Source organism: Ranitomeya imitator, chromosome 5 (assembly GCF_032444005.1).
Source record: "Ranitomeya imitator isolate aRanImi1 chromosome 5, aRanImi1.pri, whole genome shotgun sequence".
Classification (NCBI taxonomy): domain Eukaryota; kingdom Metazoa; phylum Chordata; class Amphibia; order Anura; family Dendrobatidae; genus Ranitomeya; species Ranitomeya imitator.
Window position 1 is genome coordinate 78389773 of NC_091286.1, and position 21691 is coordinate 78411463.

A 21691-nucleotide genomic window follows, 5' to 3' on the forward strand; every position below is an offset into this window, starting at 1 on the left:
GACTGGTCGGGAGTTTGTATAACTCATACATACCCTCCGTTCCCGGGTCAGAAACTGGCTAATCCCCGCAGCGCACACTGCATACATTTTCATCATAGATGGGAAGGGATTGAAAGAACAGCAAACTTACAAAATGCCTCCCAAAAATATCCATCCCAGAAATTCTTCCCTTTTTGTGTCGTATTGCAGTTAATACTGGGAACTATATGAAAATGAGTGTTCCCGGTGTCCGTTCTGACCAGCTATGTCTCCTCTTTACCTTCACACTCTATTGTCTGGCTGTAAGACAACTGACTGCAGCAGAAGCCTCCTCCCCGTGCTCCAGCAGCAGCACAAGATTACTGAGCTCTTCTCTTTAGCCCTATGCCCAGCCCAAAGTGCAGGAACCAGTTGACCTTTTAGTGTCGCTCTGTGGAACGTCTACCAACTGATCTCCATTATTGTTCCTTTATAAATTTAGAATTCTCTTGAATAATCTGAAAACGTCATTTACCCCATGGATTATATTTTTAGCTGAATTCCTCAAGAGCGCCATCCATGTGGCTTTTTCGCTTGCTAGCATAGCTATAAGCATCATGAAGTTACACATTTTACCGACATAAGCAAATGGAAATACGCGGAAGATACAATACTGACAGCAACAAGTGTCGATGGAATGAAGGATTTCTTACAATGGGCCAAGATGGAAAGCTCGAACATGGGACTACTACTCAACACAGATATTCACTACTCCTTTATGAAGGAAAGATCACCAAGCTACACACGAAGAGAGCAATCACTGGAGAAGGACATCATGGTTGGAAGAATATAAGGAACAAGGCGAAGAGGAAGGCCAGCAACCCCAATAGTGTGATACTATTACGGTGGCGAAGACCCTGGTGGACCTCTCTAGGCATGCACAAGATGGATTTTTACTACAGAGCTTTCTTCCATCAAGTCGCCATTGCTCAAGATCGAGCCAAAGAAAAAGTTTCCCCAAAATTAAACTTGCACTTTAAATTATTATTTCCCTGATTTAGAACATTGGTGGCCTATTATTAATATAGGTTAGTATCAGATGGGTGGAGGTTCATCTCTTGGCACACCTGTCAGACAGCTGTTTAAAGGGGCACAGCTTTACATCATGCCATCTATATGCACAGTTAACCTCGTAGTTACAATATAAGGTATTGCAGCATAGCCCCCTTCACTCTGAGAGAACCCTGTAATAACCTCCCCCGCTGAGTCAGTCCCTCGACGATCAGATCTTGATGGCCTATTTAAAGTATCCAAACCTGGAAACCACTCTGGGGCTGGTTTCCCATGTATCGTAGATCTGACTCTTAACCGGCATTTACACTGAAGGCTTATCAGGAATGATTGTTCTTAAGGACGCTCATTTTACCATAATATTTGAGTATAAGCAGCCAGTTAATGATCAAAACACTAGTTCATTGGTTGAAATTTTTTTTTTTTTGGCCTGTTTCAAGATATCATCGTTCTTGGTGATGCATCATCCTGTGTAATCAGGAACAGCACCGCCAAGAACTTTGGCGGCCTACACACAATGAGCCATCTATTCTAGATTTCCCAGTGCACATCGTTCACCGCGGTCTATCTGTGTAAACTGCATCACATGACCGCCAATTGGTACAGGTTTACCATTTGGTCTTTTAGTGCTGTTGGTCAGTCTGTGTAAACAGACCCTTACTGCATTACATGGGTTTTTGCATTTTCACTAAAGAAAAAATGTTTCATTGTCTTTTAATCAGTGCAGCTTTTCTAATGGATTTGTCTTCTTTCCCTTCATTTCATGTATAGACGCTCAAGCTTTTCTCACTGAATACATACCCGGTGCTAGAAGCAAATATATACATAAATTATACATGTGCTTCTCATTTTCCTGGTTTAAATATTAATTTTCCTTTTCCCTTTAGAGCCTAAGGAAGCAGGTGCAGACAACCGTAACATAGTGGATGATGGCAAATCCCAAAAGCTAACTCGCGACGACATCGAGGCTTTGAAGGAAAAAGGCATTAAAGGCCAGGTTAGTCCGAGCTAATGAAACCCCTCCATGCATTCACATCTGTTAGTAGTGACCTCATTCATTATGTAGATGGTATAAATGAAGCGGACTGACCTTTATTTGTACAACGTAAAACAAATTACCTTGTGCATATTGTTAGGACTTATGCCGTAAAGCAGTTTTCTGGGCACAAAAAAAAAACACAATCTGGCTCTTCCTGTACTGAGTCGCTAAACCCTTCTGTTATGTCTTATTTCTTTTTTAGCTCCCCCTTCAGCCCCTGCTGCCATGCTTATGGTTTATTAATGATCACACAGCTCACATGTTCTCACCTTCTGTGCTTACCCCCATCCACCCACAAAGCACCACCATGAGACTTCTATACAGTCTCAAGATGGATACATGACCAGTTTCCTCTTCCTGACATTACTCCTACTTCACTTAACACGTACTATGCTGACACTGTCCTTTTGCCAGTATTGTTACAATGGTTCTACATGTGGCTCCGTGTCCTGTAAGGGAGCAATGACTCACATATATTTTACTCCTGTATCTATCTATATGATTGTCTAAGGGGTACTTCCGTCTGTTTGTCTGTCTCTTTCTGTCTGTTTGTCTGAATGGAAATCCCGCATCACTGATTGAGAGACAGGCTTAGTCCGGCCTCGAATTGGCCCCTCCCTACTCTCAAGTCAGTGCCCCCTTTCTACTCCCCTCCAGTCAGTGCCAGTGTGTCGCCCCATCCCAGACCAACTTTTTACTATTGATGCTGCCTATGCAGCATCAATAGTAAAAAGATATAATGTTAAAAATAAGTTAAAAAAAACAAACAAAAATTTGCTTTTGTCACCTTCCGACGTCCACCGATGCTGCTGCCAGCTTCCGTTCCCAGTGATGCATTGCGAAATTACCCAGATGACTTAGCGGTCTCGCGAGATCTGGGTAATTTCGCAATGCATCACTGGGAACGGAAGCTGGCGGCAGCATCGCGCGCATCGGGACAGCTTCGTTGGAGGCCAGAGGTTGAGTATATAACTATTTTTTATTTTAACTTTTTTTTTTTTTTTTTTACAGGGATATGGTGCCCACACTGCTATATACTGCGTGGGCTGTGTAATATACTGCATGGGCTGTGTAATATACTGCGTGGGCTGTGTTATATACTGCGTGGGCTGTGTTATATACTGCGTGGGCTGTGTTATATACTGCGTGGGCTGTGTTATATACTGCGTGGGCTGTGTTATATACTGCGTGGGCTGTTATATACTGCGTGGGCTGTGTTATATACTGCGTGGGCTGTGTTATATACTGCGTGGGCTGTGTTATATACTGCGTGGGCTGTGTAATATACTGCGTGGGCTGTGTTATATACTGCGTGGGCTGTGTTATATACTGCGTGGGCTGTGTTATATACTGCGTGGGCTGTGTTATATACTGCGTGGGCTGTTATATACTGCGTGGGCTGTGTAATATACTGCGTGGGCTGTGTAATATACTGCGTGGGCTGTGTAATATACTGCGTGGGCTGTGTAATATACTGCGTGGGCTGTGTAATATACTGCGTGGGCTGTGTAATATACTGCGTAATATACTGCGTGGGCTGTGTTATATACTGCGTGGGCTGTGTTATATACTGCGTGGGCTGTTATATACTGCGTGGGCTGTGTTATATACTGCGTGGGCTGTGTTATATACTGCGTGGGCTGTGTAATATACTGCGTGGGCTGTGTAATATACTGCGTGGGCTGTGTAATATACTGCGTGGGCTGTTATATAATGCGTGGGCTGTGTTATATACTGCGTGGGCTGTGTAATATACTGCGTGGGCTGTGTAATATACTGCGTGGGCTGTGTTATATACTGCGTGGGCTGTGTTATATACTGCGTGGGCTGTGTTATATACTGCGTGGGCTGTGTAATATACTGCGTGGGCTGTGTAATATACTGCGTGGGCTGTGTAATATACTGCGTGGGCTGTGTAATATACTGCGTGGGCTGTGTAATATACTGCGTGGGCTGTGTAATATACTGCGTGGGCTGTGTAATATACTGCATGGGCTGTGTTATATACTGCGTGGGCTGTGTTATATACTGCGTGGGCTGTGTTATATACTGCGTGGGCTGTGTTATATACTGCGTGGGCTGTGTTATATACTGCGTGGGCTGTGCTATATACTGCGTGGGCTGTGTTATATACTGCGTGGCTGTCCTATATACTATGTGGCTGGCTGTGCTAAGCGTGACGCACATACATACATACATACATATTCTAGAATACCCGATGCGTTAGAATCGGGCCACCATCTAGTTCTAATATATTATAGTACTCTGGAACACCCATACTCATCCTTTCTGGGCAAAGTCACAAGCGGATAAAATTCCTTGTTCCATGTGGTGCCCGCCTTGTGCTCTCCTTGCCTGTGCACATCACCAGTCACACTAAGCTTGCCATGGATCACAGGCCATGCCCCCATGACATCACTATTCAGAGCGCACTGCAGAGCTGCTGGAAATCCTGCCCACACAGGATATCTCTGCCCTGTGCTGGACCGCAGCAGGCAGTAAGGAGTTGGAGGTCACGTAACACACCTGACAACTCCGGATCAAAGCAGAATTTTCACAGTAAATAAATGATAAAAAGTCTTAATTTCTAATAGGCTTTACAATGCTATAACTATCTGTGTAACTGGAAAACCACTTGACTTTCATCCTAAAAGATGCCCATATAGGTCCAGAAATGTTCAGGTGCACTGGATTTTACCAAGTTGCAATGAAGATTCAGTCCTATACCAGATGATGAATCATCTTTAGCTTCTTTTTTTTTTTTTTTTTTTTTTTTTTTTTAAGCAAAGTATATTGGTCTTTCACTGTATGACATGCATGTGACTGTGCCATCTTCACTGCAATTAGACTGCTTTTCCTATGTGACTGCAGAGATCGGTGATAACTCGTCTGACTGTCACCAGTATCCTTATGCCCCAGACAGACTGCCAGAAGCCTTGATTGCAGTTCCCTTATAATCATGAGCGAGCGTGCTCAGATAAGGTGTTATCTGAGCATGCTCGGGTGCTAACCGAGTGACTTCAGCGTGCTCGTATAATATATCCAAGTCCCCGTGGCTGCAAGTTTTGCTGCTGTTCGACAGCCACTACATATGCAGGGATTGACAAACAAATGTACGATCGCAGGGACGACCAACAGTCATGAGAGGTCCCTTTCTCCTGTGAAAATGCAGTGGTAGCATAACCATCACCTCAGACCGTTAACAGAACATTGGGGTTCAGGAGCCGTTCTTGTCATTGGCAGTCGTACCCCCACTAATCGTATATTTGTCACCAGGTACAGGTAATAAATGTGCAAAGGATAATATCATGGAAGCTAAGCTCATATGTTGCCTTTATGGTGCTTTCCCACTGATTAGCATGCAGAAAAACCACCATGTAATATAGTAGTAAGAGCTAAGTGAGATTTCACCTACACATTTATGGGGCCGCTATGTTTGGGTGTTTAGCCTGATTTCTTGTCGCCCCCGTCTAATTCATGCTCAGATGTGGCGAACCTTATGCCAGAACTCTTACTCCGGTCTCTAACTGGAGTCCATTTTCTTGCCAGGAGCACAGATGCGCACACACTTGTAGGATGCGCCTGACTAAGTGGCGTGCGCCTGTGAATCAAGCACCTTTTACTCCACCACACCCATTCATAAACACTGGCATCTCCAGTGTCAGTCTTAAAGAGAACCTGTCATGTCCTTAAAGGGACTGTATCAGCACACAATGATTATTCAAACCAAGTACAGAGAATTTCAGAGAAAATATGCTTTGAAGATCTGGCCAGGAACATAACCGGAGACCAGACTGGTCCAGCGTCGCCCCAGCTAGCTGCTCCTGTTCTGCTCTAGGTGATTGACTGGTCTCTCCCATGTGTGTTGACTCAGCTAGTGACCTGTCAATCATCTAGAGTGGGGTAGAGCCAGGCTAGTACAGTCTCTGGTGCCCTTTAAATTATATTTTGTGTGAATGAAATACCACAGCGTAAGTGCACAGTCAGTATATACTGGGCCAAGATCGGACCTCAGTGACGCTAGTCAGTCCATGCACTTTGGTCCAATCTCGGTCCAATTTATTCCGCTGACTGTGTCCTTACAGAGAATAATATGCTGGACTATAGCCGGGCTTTGCGGTTTTGGCAGTATGAATCAAGGGACAAGTTCTCTTTTAAAGTCAAGTTCACAGGTTCAGTACTTGGTCAGTATTTTACCTCAGTATTTGTAAGCCAAAAGCTGGAGTGGCTGAAAATTGCAGCAAGGGTGACGTGTTTCTATTAGGCTATGTGCACACGTTCAGGATTTCTTGCAGAAAGTTCCTGAGCAAAACCAGACATTTTCTGCAAGAAATCCGCATGCGGTTTTTGTTTTTTTTTTTTTATTTTTTTACGCGTTTTTTTGCGTATTTTTTGTGCGTTTTTGATGCGTTTTTTCCGGTGCTTCCCAATGCATCAAATAGCGGGAAAAACGCAAAAAATCTGCAAAATGAATGAACATGCAGCGTTTTTTTACCGCAATGCGTTTTTTTCGTGGAAATAAAGCGCATCATCTGCACAAAAATTGCGGAATGCATTCTAAATGATGGGATGCATAATGTATGCTTTTTATAGCGTTTTTTTATAGCGAAACACACGAAAAAATCCGCAACGTGTGCACATCAGCCTTATACTTTTCCTCTAATTGTTCCACTCACTCCTGGTTTTGGCTTACAAATGCTGAGGTAAAATCCTGACCCAATACTGAATGTGTGAATGCGGCCCTACAGCAGGGGTGGGGAACTTCCAGGCCAATTACGGCCCGCGATGACATTGTCTCCGGCCCCTGGGCAGATTACTGAGGACCAGTGTTTGGGCCGGCAGCTGTGTTTTGTAGGTCGCCTTTCCTTTCATTTCTTCTTGCTCTGTGAGCGCACACTCTGCTCGTTACTGAACGCTGAGGCGCGTGCAATGGCCGATTCGGTCCAAACACCATTGCAGGCATCGAGACTTACTCTGTGGGCGTAGTTAGTGCACAGTTCAAAGGATGGTTTACATACCCAGGTGGCCCTTGGCAGAAAAAAGTTCCCCACCCCGGCCTTTAAAGGGAACTTCAAAGTACTTTAATGGAAATCTGCGCAAAATAAATGAATGTTCAAACCACGTGCATATGCTTGGTGTTTCATGGCAGGGCCAGTCCCACCTGCTTATTTTCCCTCTATCTCCATCCCCATCTTCTCTGATTGACAGCTCTGGCTTTATAGAGTCATGTAAGGGCGGAGATAGGTGGGAAGGTGTGTATAAAGGATTGGCCCCGCCATGGAGCACTGAGCGCCTGTACTTGATTTGAACAGTCATTCTGTGCTGACAGTCTCTTTAAACCCTTCATGAGCTTGCAATTTTCCATTTTGCTCCTGTTTTTTTTTCTCCCCTTTATTCCAAGAGCTATCATGTTTTTTTTTATTTTTCCGTCCCCATAGACCTATGAGGCTTATTTTATTATTTTGCGGGACAAGTTGTACTTTTGAACGTCAGCATTCATTTTATCATAAGATGAACTGGAAAGCGGGGAAATAATTCAAAGTGTGTTGAAATTGCAAAGAAAAAGTGCAATTCCACAACTGTTTTTTTTTTGAGGTGGGGTTTATTTATTATGTTCACTATATGGTAAAACTTACCTGGTAATCTGATTTTCCAGGTCAGTGTAAGTATGCAGAAACCAAACATGTATAGTTTTGTTTTTGTTTTTTATTTGGTGGGAAAAAAAAAAATCTGAAATTTGTAAGAAAAAAAAAATTAGCTTATGTCATCATTTTCCATTTTCTGAAACCCTTAACCAGGGCCGTGGAATCGGTAAGCCAAACCTCTGACTCCTCAATTTCCCCTGACTGCACAGCACTGGTCACTACTGAGCATGTGCATAAAGTGCAGCACAGATTCATCTCCACTAAAAGCCCAGATCCTTAGATCAGGAACAGAACAGACATTTGACACTTAATAACTTTCCCAAATTCTTATGGAAATAATTACAGCACATCGTGCATTGTACTACTGTACCCAATTTATTATACATGTATATTTAGGGGTCCGCCAATTTTTACCGACTCCACCATAAAGGACACCGACTCTGACTCCATATCCCTGCCATTAACGTTTTCATTTTTCAGGATCTGCGTCTGTGATGCCTATTATTTTTTGTGACCTGAGCCAACAGTTTGACACCATTTTGGGGTACATATGGTGCTTTAATCACCTCTTACTGCATTTTATCACAATGTTGCGGCGGCCAAAAATAACCATAATTCTGGTGTTTGTTTTTTTTATTTTATTTTTCTTGTTACGCCATTTACTGATCAGATTAAATTTGTGTTATAGTTTCATAGATCAGAATTTTACTACTGCAGCAATACCAAATAGGTGTTTGGCTTTTATTTAGTTTTTATTTTTAATGGGGCAAAAAAGGGGTGAACTTGTTTTTTTTTTTTTTTTTTCATATTTTAAAAAAACCTGCCCTATGTCTAGCAGAAATCCCAATCTCCTATGGCCAGCATTCACAGAAGGATGGTAATGACCAGCACTGGGGTCATCAGCAGACCCCTTGATGTCATGATAACCCTCCGACGCCCCGCAATCTTGTCACTGGCACGCCGATGGGCAGGATGAATGACATACTTCTGTCCAGCGCATGTTAAATTCCGCTGTCAATGATTAACAGTGGGATTTAACTGGTTAACTGCTGTGGGTGAAGCACGTCTCCTCATGCGACTGTTAAAGTCCCATGATGGCTGATTAAATCAGCCATCATGTGTAAGGAAGATGTGGACAAAAAGTGTGCGAGCTCACATCAAAGACAGACATGACATTTGTCATAAATGTACATCGAAGAACGTGAAGGGATTAAAGGACTTTAGAATGATGTGTTGCTATACAGAAGTATTATAAATGATCTACTTAATTACTGGATCATCAGATCTGCAGATTATTATCAGGTCTCATCCAGGCGTGGTGAACCGTATCCCACCACATGCCATACATTTGCATTGCTGCCTATGCGGATGTACCGTGCTGGCATCCGGTGGGTACAGTAAGATGCCCACATGTGAATTTAACATCTCCAATTCCCATGTGGTAGCCGTCAACAGAGAAAACTTTGATACCAGCCATGTAGTCAGTATGTTGTAATAACCAATACCAATCACAGGATCTATAAAATATTAAAAAATGGAGTTTGCTGCTAGTTAGTTCAGGCAGCTGACAACCTTCAGGATGTTTGCCAGTGGAATCCAGAGTCCTCCAGGTCTTCCCCTGCCACTGGCTCATAGAACGGAGCTGTAACTCGGGACGTGGGCAGGGGTTGTCTTATAGTTGCAGCCTCATCTGTGGCTCTTTATTTGATTGACCGGCATGGTGTCACTTCACATATGCGTCATGGCGCTGTGAAGACGTTGCGTCATGCCGTCCTATCAAGAGGAGCTGCAGATGCCAGCAGTTCTCAAGGTATCTGTCCAGCTTCCGCAGATTACTCACATGGTCGACGAACTAGGTCCTGCAAATTTATTCACACCAACGCTAGTTATTCCCAACATTGAAAGTTCTGAAGTTACAAAATTACCCCCAATCCATAAGATAGAAGATAACTTTCCTATCAGCCGAGCACTGCACTCGGCAATCTCCACCGCTCCCATGGACCCTCAGCGATCAGAACATTATCCCCTCTCTTGTAGAGAGGGGAAAACTTCTTAAACTTGGGGGAAAAAAAACCTTTAATACCTACCGGGAGATTAGGTGACAAGTCTGTGATTGGTGGTAGTCTGACCGCTGGGAGACCCTGTACTCTTATCTCGTCCTCGTGCAGCCACCGCTCCATTCCAAGTGGTATTTTCAGGACCAGTTCTTGGGATGAGTGAGGGGCTCAGCAGTCCGGCCCCACCAGTCAGAAATATGTTTCTTATGCTGTGTATAAGTGATAACTTTTAACATTGGGAATAATTCCACGACTTCTTGTGAGGGGTTCATGAGCCGTTTTCTTTTTCTACTCTTTTTAGTAAACTTCTGGCTTTGTCTCTTCTTCATCCAGGCTTGAAGCGTCCTGATAACTGTTATCCTTGTAAAGACAAAAGGTTAATTGAGTGGATGAGCTCCAGCCGTCACTGGCGGACATGAATGAAGTGCGATCACAGCGCTCCCCTATTGTGCACTGCCTGCAGCGGTGTTACCTACATCCTCCTATAATTACACGGAGCGGCTCTGTGCTGGGTCCTGAAGAAATGATGCCTTTCCATAAAATTGGTGTGATAGTAAATAACGAAGGACCCCGGGGAACATGGATTGTTAAAGCATCGCCCGTCCTGCAGCGCGCCCCTATAGCCGGCTGTAAATATTACCGCCGGTGCCTCCGCCCGCTTCCCTGCTACATTTCTACAAATCTGTAATCACCTCCTGAATATTTGTTAGGTTTATTGCCGGTATTGGATGTTTATTAGTATATAGACCTTCTTATAGTGTGGATCCGTATACCACAGCTTGTTATTAATCCGTGTTTCCTATAGGAAATCGTCCAGCAGTTGATCGAGAACAGTACGACGTTTCGTGACAAGACAGAATTTGCACAAGAAAAGTATATAAAGAAAAAAAAGAAAAAGTAAGTTATTTGTCCATTGACATCTGTGGTGGCAGAATGTTAGGACCACCCTGTATGTCCAGTTTATGGCTTTAACCCACGGTGATCTGCTGCTTAGCCGGGCCTTTCCTCTTCAGCAGCAGTATTCGGCTCTTCAGTTACTGTGGGTTCAGGAGTCACAGATGACCGCGCGCTGTCAGCCATAATGGGGACAAAAAATTTTATTTCCACATTGCTGCTAGTTTCTGCAAGGAGATTGATCTGCAGTGCAGATCTTTAAATCCACAACATGTGAACCTTTTGTCCGGCTTCAGCTCTGATTTCATCTTCTGCAATGGAAAATGTGGGTGTTGATTTCAATCAGCAGTAAAATCCGCATTTGACCTTTTTCTCTAGATGTCCTGCATAAAAGTCGCTGACAAATATGCAAGTTGTGAACTTATGATGCTGGAATTGGATTCTTAACAGATTATCAAAACTGAAATAGTAAAAAAAAAATTTAAGAAAAATTATGAGTGGTGGTAGTGATAGTAGTTTTTTTTCCCCTCAAATTAAAAGCTCATCCTGAAAACAACATGACATCGCTCGGCTTTGAGAGGAAAAGTGCACGAAAAAAGTTCTCTCTTGTTGTAAGGGTGAAGGGCTGATGCGTTTTTACCTCAGAGTCCAGAAGTCAGCACCTCGCAGCGGCAATGCGTGGCACGTTTCAGTACAGCTCTGACCGGACGGCCCTGATTCATCAAAGCTTTTACGTTAGTAAACTGGTGTAAAAAGCTGTGGAAAATCACAACACTTGGCCATCTCCGACACGGTGAGCGGACCTGGGAAATGGCGGGACAACCGTCGCTCGTCAAATTCCTGACAAGCGGTGACATACTTTGCGCTAAGATTTGTGAGGAACACACGGAGGTGCACCCAATTTGTCAGGTGCTTCTGATTAATTAGGAAGCGTGATTCTCGGTATCAGTACTGTCTGACTCCAGCATGCCCCCTCATCACAGACCAGAGTGAAAAACGCCGATCTTGATGAATCGGGGCCTAAGACGTGATCATACCTGTCCATGTTGTGAGGAAGATTGCTCACTAGTGATGAGCGAACGTGCTCGATAAGGTGTTATCTTGGCATGCTTGTGTGCACGAATACTATGTTCCTGTCCCCGCAGCTGCGACACATGCAGGGATTGTCTAACAAACAGGTAATCCCCGCATGGGTTGCGGCTATCTAACAGCCAGGAGACATGCAACTGATTAGCACATGAGCAGGCTTGAGAAAGGCTCACACCTTGAGCCGAAACGCCACAGGAGCCCACATGGTCCATCATGTATGTGCTATTAAGTCACTACCGGACACCTTTGAAGTGTTCACTTATCTCCCTCTAAGACCATGGGATCGGGCATGTTGAATTCCAGTATGCCTAATCCTTATTTCCTCTATGTGGAAGCTTGTAAGATTTTACAATTGGTGATAAATGTGACTTGACAAGCCCCGCTCATCTCCCAATGCAGAAGTGAGCAGAGCCGGAATAACCCTCTAATGTTCCAACCTTCAATGGATGAATGAATATAACGTCTGTTGGTTAACTGTGACCTAACCTGTTACACACTGTCTAACGCAGGTACGAAGCTCATATTACCATCTTAAAGCCTACGGCCCGTATTCTTTCCATAATGTACTATGCACGGGAACCTGGAAAAATCTGGTAAGGATACTGCTCATCTGGTCAGTTTTTTTTTGGGGGGGGGGAGCAAATGTTACTGGATTTAGCACATAAGTTTAGAATCCAGCGTGCAGCAGATGACCTGGTCACACAACATTACTTTTAGATCCCTTTACTTCATGTTTAGTATTTTTTTTTTTTCGATAATAACATTTTGTGATCCAGAGAATCACACATCTGAAGTCTAGAAATATGACACTTTATTGAACGCTATTATGCAGAGCAAAGAAGGCAAACATCCATAGAAAGTTTAACGCATCTAAAACCAGACCTGAACCCACAGGACAGCGGACAAATAGTCTGTGCCCCAGCTGCCCGTCCTGCTGCCAACACAATCCCTAGATCCAGAGCTTGGTGTCCCCATTCTTTAATTTTTATTTCATAAATCGTTAGTGCAGATGAAAATAATCATTGTTGTAATATATCTCCTAAGATTAATCTGCTTCTTTCTCCTCCTTGACTGAGCTTTCATTACCAAAATTCTCAATTCTTGGATAAACTCGTATTCCATAAAGTTTGTGACGTTACTGTGATTGCTGACGGTTGGTGCTGATAAGATTCGATGTAGAGGAGGGAGGAGCGCTGCTTCTTGTTCCTCCCCATCACCTCCTCTACATAGGGCAGTTGCTATACTAACAAGTTTCTATCTCGGTAATGTAACTTTCTGTCTTCACTAAATAGATTTTGCTCAAGAATTAAGAATTTTGAGAACAAAAGGAGAAAGAAGCAGATTTCTCTGATAAAATATATTGCAAAGTTTCTTCTTTCCATGTGTATTATTGAGTTATGGAAAAAAAATAATAAAATGACGGTTACATTTAAATTGTTGTAACAGAAGCAGATTGATGGTATTGATTATTATGGGGTCTGTTTGGGTTCTGTTATTCGTCCGCTTTTAAAATAAAGTTCTCCATGCTATTCTTTTTCTGATTTTCTAAAAACAGACACACAAGGGAGCCCAGCTAACCCCATAATAATCCATGCGCCCCTCTCATTCCAGTTATTCTTTGGGTTTGTCTGTTCCGCCAAGCGGAAATGTGAACATAGCCTAAGACTTTGCTTTCCTTTCCTTGCTTGTTTCTCAGCCAGCTCCGATATGACACCTTGGCCCAGATGCTCACACTAGGAAATATTCATGCCGGAAGCAAAGTGCTGGTCATGGAGACCTGCGCCGGTTTGGTCCTGGGATCAGTGATGGAGCGCATGGGAGGTAAGATTATACCGCACTATGTATGTGGCTCCTGGGAAAGTTGACTGATGTGTGTGAAAAAATATTCACTGCACTCTGATACACGGTGAGAGAGATTTATCAGGCTAAGTGCACCCAATAATAGCTTTTCACAAGTTGCAGCAGATTTATTAAGGGTTTTGGATACTTTCTGTGCCTTGTCCGTCAAGAGGTCACTGGCTTTGCGGGAATGAGCGTGGCCTAACATGCAAAAACCATGCATCAAAAACTGCATTCAAATTTTGGCACAGATTTCTGCCTATTAAGTCATGTAAACTTAAGGTTCATTTATACAGACCAAGATATGACCGCCGATCAATACATTTTTAAATTCCTGTTTACACAGGCAGGCCAAAGTAAACGGTGCGCACTGAGCGATCTACATGCACGTGTGCTGCCATTGCTCTCGACAGCACAAGTCCTGTTTACACAGGACCATGCACCGCAGAAAATATCTTTTGCGCTGCATAGTAGTTAATTTTCACTGTATGAGCAAGCGTTTTGCTCATTCATCGGGTGATCGCCAACCTGTTTACACGCCAAGGTAATCATTAAATGAGAGGTTTTAACAACGTTCGTTCACGATTGTTGCAATGTAAATGCTGCTTCAGACTACACCGCGTTAATTTGCATCTTTGGACTGTCTAGAAGTTTACTCTAAGAATTAGACAGTTATTGATAAATCTGCTGCACTGTGTGTAAATCATCCAACATTGTGAAATCATAAGAAATGTATGCAGAAATATATATCTGATCACACAAGGACTTAGTCTCTTTTTCTATACATTGTAACATACTTCTGATAAGTCAGAAGTTGTGATTGGTGGAGGGCTGTATGCTGAAATCCCCATCAATCAATTGTGCCAGGCGTAGGTCTTATAGGTCTTGGAGACATTTTTCAGTGTCGTGATGAGGTGGTGTAACGCATTTAGCTGCATCACTGGGCGATCTGCGCAATAGCTAAAATCATGATAGGAAATATGTCATTAATATCTCCCGCCTGGGACCTCCAGGGAACCGATATCCTGCAGGTTGGGGAATCTCCTAATTTTTTGGGGACTGGAGCCGCGTCCCATTGAGCAACCCCATCTGAGGTCACTGAGGGGAAGTATGTAGGAGTGACTCTTATCTGATAAATTAGATTTCCATGTATTGTCATTGTTCAGTATTAGTACATACAGCTTGCTGTATCACTGGCCCATGTTCCAAACAGAGCGCTCCCCTCCCTAAAGATCAGCACCATTCCTGTGACTACAGGTTTAGTACTTTTTTCTTTACACATTTTTTATTTTGTGACTGTAAATGCTGTATTGTTTTGTCCCCTTTTGTTATTAACATTTTATAAACACTGCCTACTTTTCCGATTAACCATTTAAAATGTAATAGCTTTGTTCTTCTTGCTCTATAAACCGTATCCCTGAAGCCTTGTGAAGCTGTACGTTACCAGAAATGGGTGCTTAGCGGAACCGGATGTGTATATAATATATGTTCGTGCTGGAGATTTTTTTTGCACCTGAATTATGAATGACAGATTTAGACTTCCCATAATTCATCAGCAATAAAAGTCTATGGTAATCAGCAATAAAAGTCTATGGTAATCTAATGCCAGCATTGATGATCTGTAGTAGACGCGTCAAAAATAGTTTTCTTTGACGTACTCAGAATTATCGTATGTGGATGTTCATTATTATCGAAGACCAAAATAAGGCGATTTTCTATTTATACAATATATAATGCACTCAATACTCTGCAGCTCCCTGAGGGTTTCTGCGTGACCAAAGTGTAAAACATTATTTGTTCACAGCATCTCCGGTTATAGGAAACACATAATTGAAGCAACATTGATAATGCTGAGCGGTCAATGAAAGGGATTCCCTCTGACGTAGGTTCAGAGCAGATGTTCTCCTGCACAGCCCAGAGCAGTTATCACTGAAGTGTGGGACACAACGGGAAACGGATGATGATCATTAATTAGCTATTCACCTTTAGAAATACAATCGTATTTAGCCCTCCAGGTACTGGCACAGACACGCAATATTGTGTTTCCACAGCTCCACTTTCCAAAGTGTACATGATCCAGCAATTGTCAAACTTGCAAACACTAATTTATACTTGTACCATGTAAGTGTCCTACTCCTAACACGTCTTTCCTGCTTTTTCTTTATAATTAATGTACATTAAGTGGGGATACTGATCACCTGTTGGGTGGGCTTTGCAGTTGGGCCTGAGCCTTGCAGGTGTACATTGGGAAGAGTTTTCAATATATTCTTCTGATACAAGTCCTCTTCTGACCTCCTATGGTGCAGCGTAGCCCTGGATATGTTTGAGGTATATCAAATTATTCAACCCCCATTGGCGATTACATTTATTAGCAAAATTTGCAAGATTTCTGCTCTTTTTAATAAACCAAGCAAGAACAAACTAAATAACGCAACACGACTAATATGATAATTGGTTTCTCCAAATTCATCACAAAATGCCGGTTTTACTGACTAATGCAGTCTCAGAATTCTCAACTCCTTCACAAGTTTCATAAGTACTTGGTGTAGAGCCTTTGGCTGTTATGACCCACTGCACACGTGAAATATAGGTAGACACCTGGCTCTGAAAGCGTTCCTGGGTAATCTTAGTCCATTCCTCCTGGTCAATGGTCTCCAGTTCGTTAATATTCTTCAGTTTGTTATGCTTCCCCTATCCCATCAAAGATGGCAGACAACTGTTACCGTTACTACAGAATCTTCTAGGACTTTTTCAGAAGCCAAGCCATGGTGGAATTGGGGTTTTACTTGTGATTATTTTCCTACTGTAATGACGTCCAAGCTTCATTTACTCACCGAAGGCTTTAATGTTTTCTCCTACTATTTCCTGAAGGTTTCCTTGAATGCATCTTTCCCTCCGCATGCTCAAAGGTTTTCAGTTCCAAAGGAAACGAAGCAGCCCTAGATCATTACCGAGCCAATGCCAATCTTCACTGTAGGCACATTGATCTTTTCAGCATACGTCTCATTTTCCAGACATACCGCTGATACATAGACCTGAAAAAGTTTGTTTTATTTGATTGCTCCACAGAACAGATTCACAAAACTTATGTGGCTTACTTAGTGGATGCTTTCCTGAAACGGAAAGTACTTGCAAGCAGCATAATACAAAGAATAGCAGGTTTACCCAGAATCCTTTGCAGTGGGCGGGGCTATGCAAATCATCTCTTTCCTAAGGTGGCTAGCATGTATGTATCGCTTGCTCACCGAGCCCCACCCCATACAGCCAACCAATTCTAGCCCTGTGCTGATGAGGGCCTAAAGCCCGAAACACGTGTCCACAGGTAGGAATTGGTTGGCTGTGTAAATTTAGAAACTAATCCGCAGCATTGCACGCTTGGCGATTCCAAGCGCTGTGGATTAGACAGGGGTGGAAAGAGATGATTTGCATAGCTCCGCCTACTGCAAAGGATTCTGGGTAAACCTGCTATTCTTTGTATTATGCTGCTTGCAAGTACTTTCCGTTTCAGGAAAGCATCCACTATGTATTTCCTTTAAGTAGAGGGCTTTTCGGTCTCTTTCGTCCCGCTACATTTAGCCCAACTTGGGTCTCTCCCTAAGGTGGCTAGCATGTATGTGTGGCTTACTTAGTTATTTCAGTGGTTTTGTGCATATTTGAGCTGACTTTTTTGCAGTGTACCTCTTGAAGTTTAGGCTTGGAGACCTGCAGCATTTAGCATGTTCCTTGCTGTGACTGATGCCACCAAATCTTGTTTCAGGGCTTTTGCAGTCACTCAAGGTTTTTTTGACTACCTTTCTCCCCGGGAATCTGGTGGCAGACGGTGACCGCTTCCTTTTTCTGCCTGTTCTCCTATAACTTTGAACTAGTGAACTCTGCTTCCACTTATATCTCTAGGAACACTCGGAGTCTTTTTATCTTTTGTATCAGTTCCTTTGTTTGTGCAAGACAGTGATCTCTTAACTGTTTTGATCTCTCTCTTACCATATTTCTAAAATTCAGTCAGTGAAAAGTCACAATCCACAGAGCTCTAGCCAGTCCAGGTATTTGATGTATTTTATCTCAAGCTCACCTGATGCAGCTAATGAAGCCCTTCATCATCACGTGCGTTGTGCTTGAGTTTTGCCAATAAATAGGAGTTGAATAATTTTGATTGCATCTGTATAAACTTGCAGCATAGGACTTGAATTCAGTCTTCACAAAACCTAAGAAAATGAATCCAGTGATCTGGAGAAATGGGTTGAATCTCATGACTGGGCGACATTTTGGGCCATGAACTGGGTACATGTAGCAGAGTGTAGCTGATCTGCCTGGAGGCTTCACCAACGCTTCTGATCAACTCTCTGCCGAGGCCTGGAGGCCTGGGGTGAAAGAAATGTGTCCACCATCACTGATCTCTCCAGCATCATGAAGAACTTCTTGTTTCTTCTGTAGAATAAATGAATCTGTCACCAAGGTTTAGGTCTCCAAACTATTATCCAGGATGATGAGAGGTTCGCTGCGATGAGTTACCTTCTTTGTGCAGATTTGGTATTACAGGGAAATATAACTTTTGAAAACTGTTCAAATGGCCTAATTCACGAGCTGCTCTGCCAACCAGTTTAAAGGAGTCATCCTCTACTCACACTACCACCTGAATCTGTATGTTTGCCCTCAGTATAGTAGTAAGGGCTCCTTCTCACTTGCGAGAAATACATGCGAGTCTCGCATGTTAAAACCAAGCTCTGGCGCCGGCACTTGGGAGCGGAGCGTGCAGCTCCATGTATTGCTATGCAGCTGCATGCTCCGCTCTGGAGTTCCGGCGCCAGAGCTTGGTTTTAACCTGCGAGACTCGGACGGATTTCTCGCAAGTGAAAAGGAGCCTTTAGACTTAAATCCACCTCCAGTGCCAGCAGCACAGCACCATTCCAGGGTTTGTGTGACATTGGCTGCAGGGATCGCGTAACGTAACAATCGGTGCTGGCTTCACGCTCCCTGCCCTCTGGCAAATCACATTACATCCAGAGGAAGTGACAGATGCTGCTGTCTCCTTTTCGTCAGATGCGTGTAATACATCCGAAGGCAGAGAGCGTGAGGGCAGCACTGAGTGGCCGCAGGGATCGCGTAGCGTAACATGATCCCCGGGAGAGCCAGTGCCGGGGATCATGGCACCTACAGCGGAGGTGTATTAAAGTCTTAAGATTTTACGGGGGGGCAATATAGGGATTGAGAGGATATTGTCCCAGTAGTGGATAACCCCTTCAAGAGTAACTGTTGTTTTTTTTTGTTTGTTTCATAAATCGATATTACATGTGAAATGATTATTCATTTTTACAATTCTCCATTCACGGGTAACAGCTGTGTCTTCAGAGAATTCAGATTTTCCCATTACTGCGATAGATTATAGTTGGTTCTGTGGAGAACTGTCGTTTTCGGGGGAACTTTCGGCAGAATGCCTGTGTCTGCCTGTAGCTAGTTCCTCCTCGTCCTCCCCTTTCTGTGTAGAAGCACTAACTGACATCTCCGATCTCTGTAATGGAAAGACCTGTATTCCTTGACTACAGATTTGACTTGAGTGGTAGATCAATCCAGAAAGAGGGAGAAGCAAATTTCTCTGGTAAGAAACCTTGGAAAGCTGCTCATTTTCATGTGTACTATTGATTTGTGAAATAAACATTTAAATGATTGCCTTGCGCAGGCGTGTACTACGGAGGACAGAGAATGAACTTCAATCCAATATTGCGGCCAGCATGCAGCCAGCAGGTAAGGAAAGGGTGAATCAGACACCCGAAAACTCCGCCCATATGACTAAAAACCGGTCCCGCCAAATTCAGGTGACAGGTTCCCTTTAAAGCTGCGACTCACGTGAGACATCCTGCAGAGTATACCCTGGAATAGCCGCCCCAACGTATTGTTAGCAAAGCACAGTATAAAGATGTGGGAGAAATCCAGCCATTTACCGGTTGCCATTTATGGTGGCCTGTAGAGGTCAGTTCTAGTAAAAGGCTAAATTGTAGCAATCTGTAACACTTTCTCAGAATTGGGTCATGGTGGACGGATGGTTCACACTGATACTTAGTTTTTGTATTGCATTATTATTCTTCCTTGCCTGATTTAGTTGTTGCTTATTTTTTTCCTCTAAGGATACGGATCCGTTATCCAGATGTACCCCGGTAGTGGACCGGTCCGAGCCGCGACAGACTGCTTTGGTTTTCCCAAGTCCTTCTATAAAACACTCTATGAGTTTCCGCTGAACAAACTCGAGGCTTTGATCTCTGGAACTGGGAATTACTCCTGTCCGGTTATCCTTGCGGAGGAGAACACTGAAAAGACCGAGGAAGAAAGCAGCAGGTCTGACAATGAAAATCAAGAAGCCACTCGAAATGTTGTAGGGGACTGTTTAGCTGAAGAACGCATGGAAACCAGTCAACCAGAAAATGAAGAAGAGGTGAAACGTTGTGGCGAGATCTCAGAGGGACATAAAGGAGGGCAGGATCTTGACAAGAACCAACTTGTAAGTATCCGGGTACACACGTTTCATTTCACGATTGTGTATTTTTGTGGATGCTGCTCACCAGTCTTCTGGGATCAGTGGCCTATGGTGCTATGTGCCCACTACAGCACAGGGGTCCGCAGCCAGGTATTGTGAAACTACTACTCCCAACATTCCTCTGTTTTATAAAGGTAATCACTGGCTTACAAGGGGTTATCCGGTGACATTTTAGTGACCTATCCAAAGGACAGGTCATCAATAGCCGGCCGGTAGGTGTCCGCACCCTTCACATAGCCAAACCGTCCATGTACCTTCCCACCTGCTTGTTTTCCATGTATCTTCGTGCCTTCTTCCTTGATTGACAGCCTTGGCTATACAGGAGCGAGAGGAGGAAGGAGATAGATATACAAATAGGTGGGAAGGTGCAAAGAAATGTTCAGCTACACCAATGGTGGACCAAGCACCTCAGTAGCAAATCTGAATAATGAACAATTTTTGGCAACTACAGCAAAGAATTTAGGTGCTAAGGCTATGTTCACACGCAGCTGTGGGTTTTTCTGCATGAAAGAAACAGATTTATGGCACGTAAAAGGCAGTGTACAGTAATCCCGTTTTTTACGGTTCTTGGGGAGGGGGGGGGGTTGGCAGACCTTCATCTAAGGGTTCTATAATAATAGAATAATAATGCTAAAAGAATTGACAGGCTGCAGGTTTTTTTAAAAACAAAAACAAAACGGCAGCTCAGAAAAAAAGGGAAAAACTGCATATGAATAAGATTATGTACAAGTTTGAACTGTTTTTCCCCTTACTAAAAAGAATTGCTGAGAAAACGCCTTTTGTGAACTACACAGCTACAAGCCTGTGGTTGCTCTGTGTGACTGCAGACTTGTGAATCCTCACATCGCACACACTGCACGCTGTGAGGATTCTCTGGTGCCGGCAGTGTTCATGTGACTGCAAGTATGTGAGTTGCGTACAAGTGGTCCTGTGCTGATAATGTGGGTGTAGCCCTGCCCAAAGCAAGACATGTCTAGTTGGAAAATGGCCAGAAATATGCAAATCACGGACTCATCATATGACCGCTCGCACCCAGCACTGGAGAATCTTTACAGCGCGCAGTGTACATGCTGTAAAGATTCACAAATCTGCGGTCATATAGAGGGACTGCAGTCTTGTAGCCTAAGGCCGGACAAACCATTTAACCCCTATGACGTATATATACATCATAAGTTGTGTACCCACAATCCATACCCGATCCGGCGCTGAGCCCGCATGTTTTCCAGCACATGTCAGCTGATTTCATGTGCCCCTAACAGCCGCGGGTGGAATCGTGATCCACCCGCGGCTGTTAACATGTTAAATGCGCCGTTAATTTCTGACAGCGGCACTTAACATGGCTGCGCCACAAGCAAGTCATTAATCCCGTCCATTGTGACCATGTCACATGACCACGGGGCGCCGATAGGTTGGCATGAGAACCTGGGGCCTTCAGGAGACCCCTGTGGGTTGTCATTGTCGATCTGCCATGAGCATTTTAGCTACACATACCAGGGCTATGAAGCAACTCATGTCAGCTCGGTGGGCAAAAAATAAGCCCTCACCCAGCCCAAGATCCCAAAAAATGCTACAG

At 43.6% G+C, this 21691-nt stretch overlaps 1 protein-coding gene across 3 annotated transcripts in view; it reads left to right on the forward strand.

Moving 5' to 3' along the window:
- The window catches only part of TRMT6 (tRNA methyltransferase 6 non-catalytic subunit), a 56535-nt gene that overhangs the window by 20845 nt on the left and 13999 nt on the right, over positions 1 to 21691 (forward strand). For all 3 annotated transcript variants that reach the window (XM_069768825.1, XM_069768828.1, XM_069768827.1), the window contains exons 3-7: positions 1917 to 2026; positions 10576 to 10667; positions 12263 to 12346; positions 13450 to 13574; positions 19712 to 20082. In XM_069768825.1, coding sequence (XP_069624926.1) covers positions 1917 to 2026; positions 10576 to 10667; positions 12263 to 12346; positions 13450 to 13574; positions 19712 to 20082 — 782 coding nt within the window. The remainder of the gene's footprint in view (positions 1 to 1916; positions 2027 to 10575; positions 10668 to 12262; positions 12347 to 13449; positions 13575 to 19711; positions 20083 to 21691) is intronic.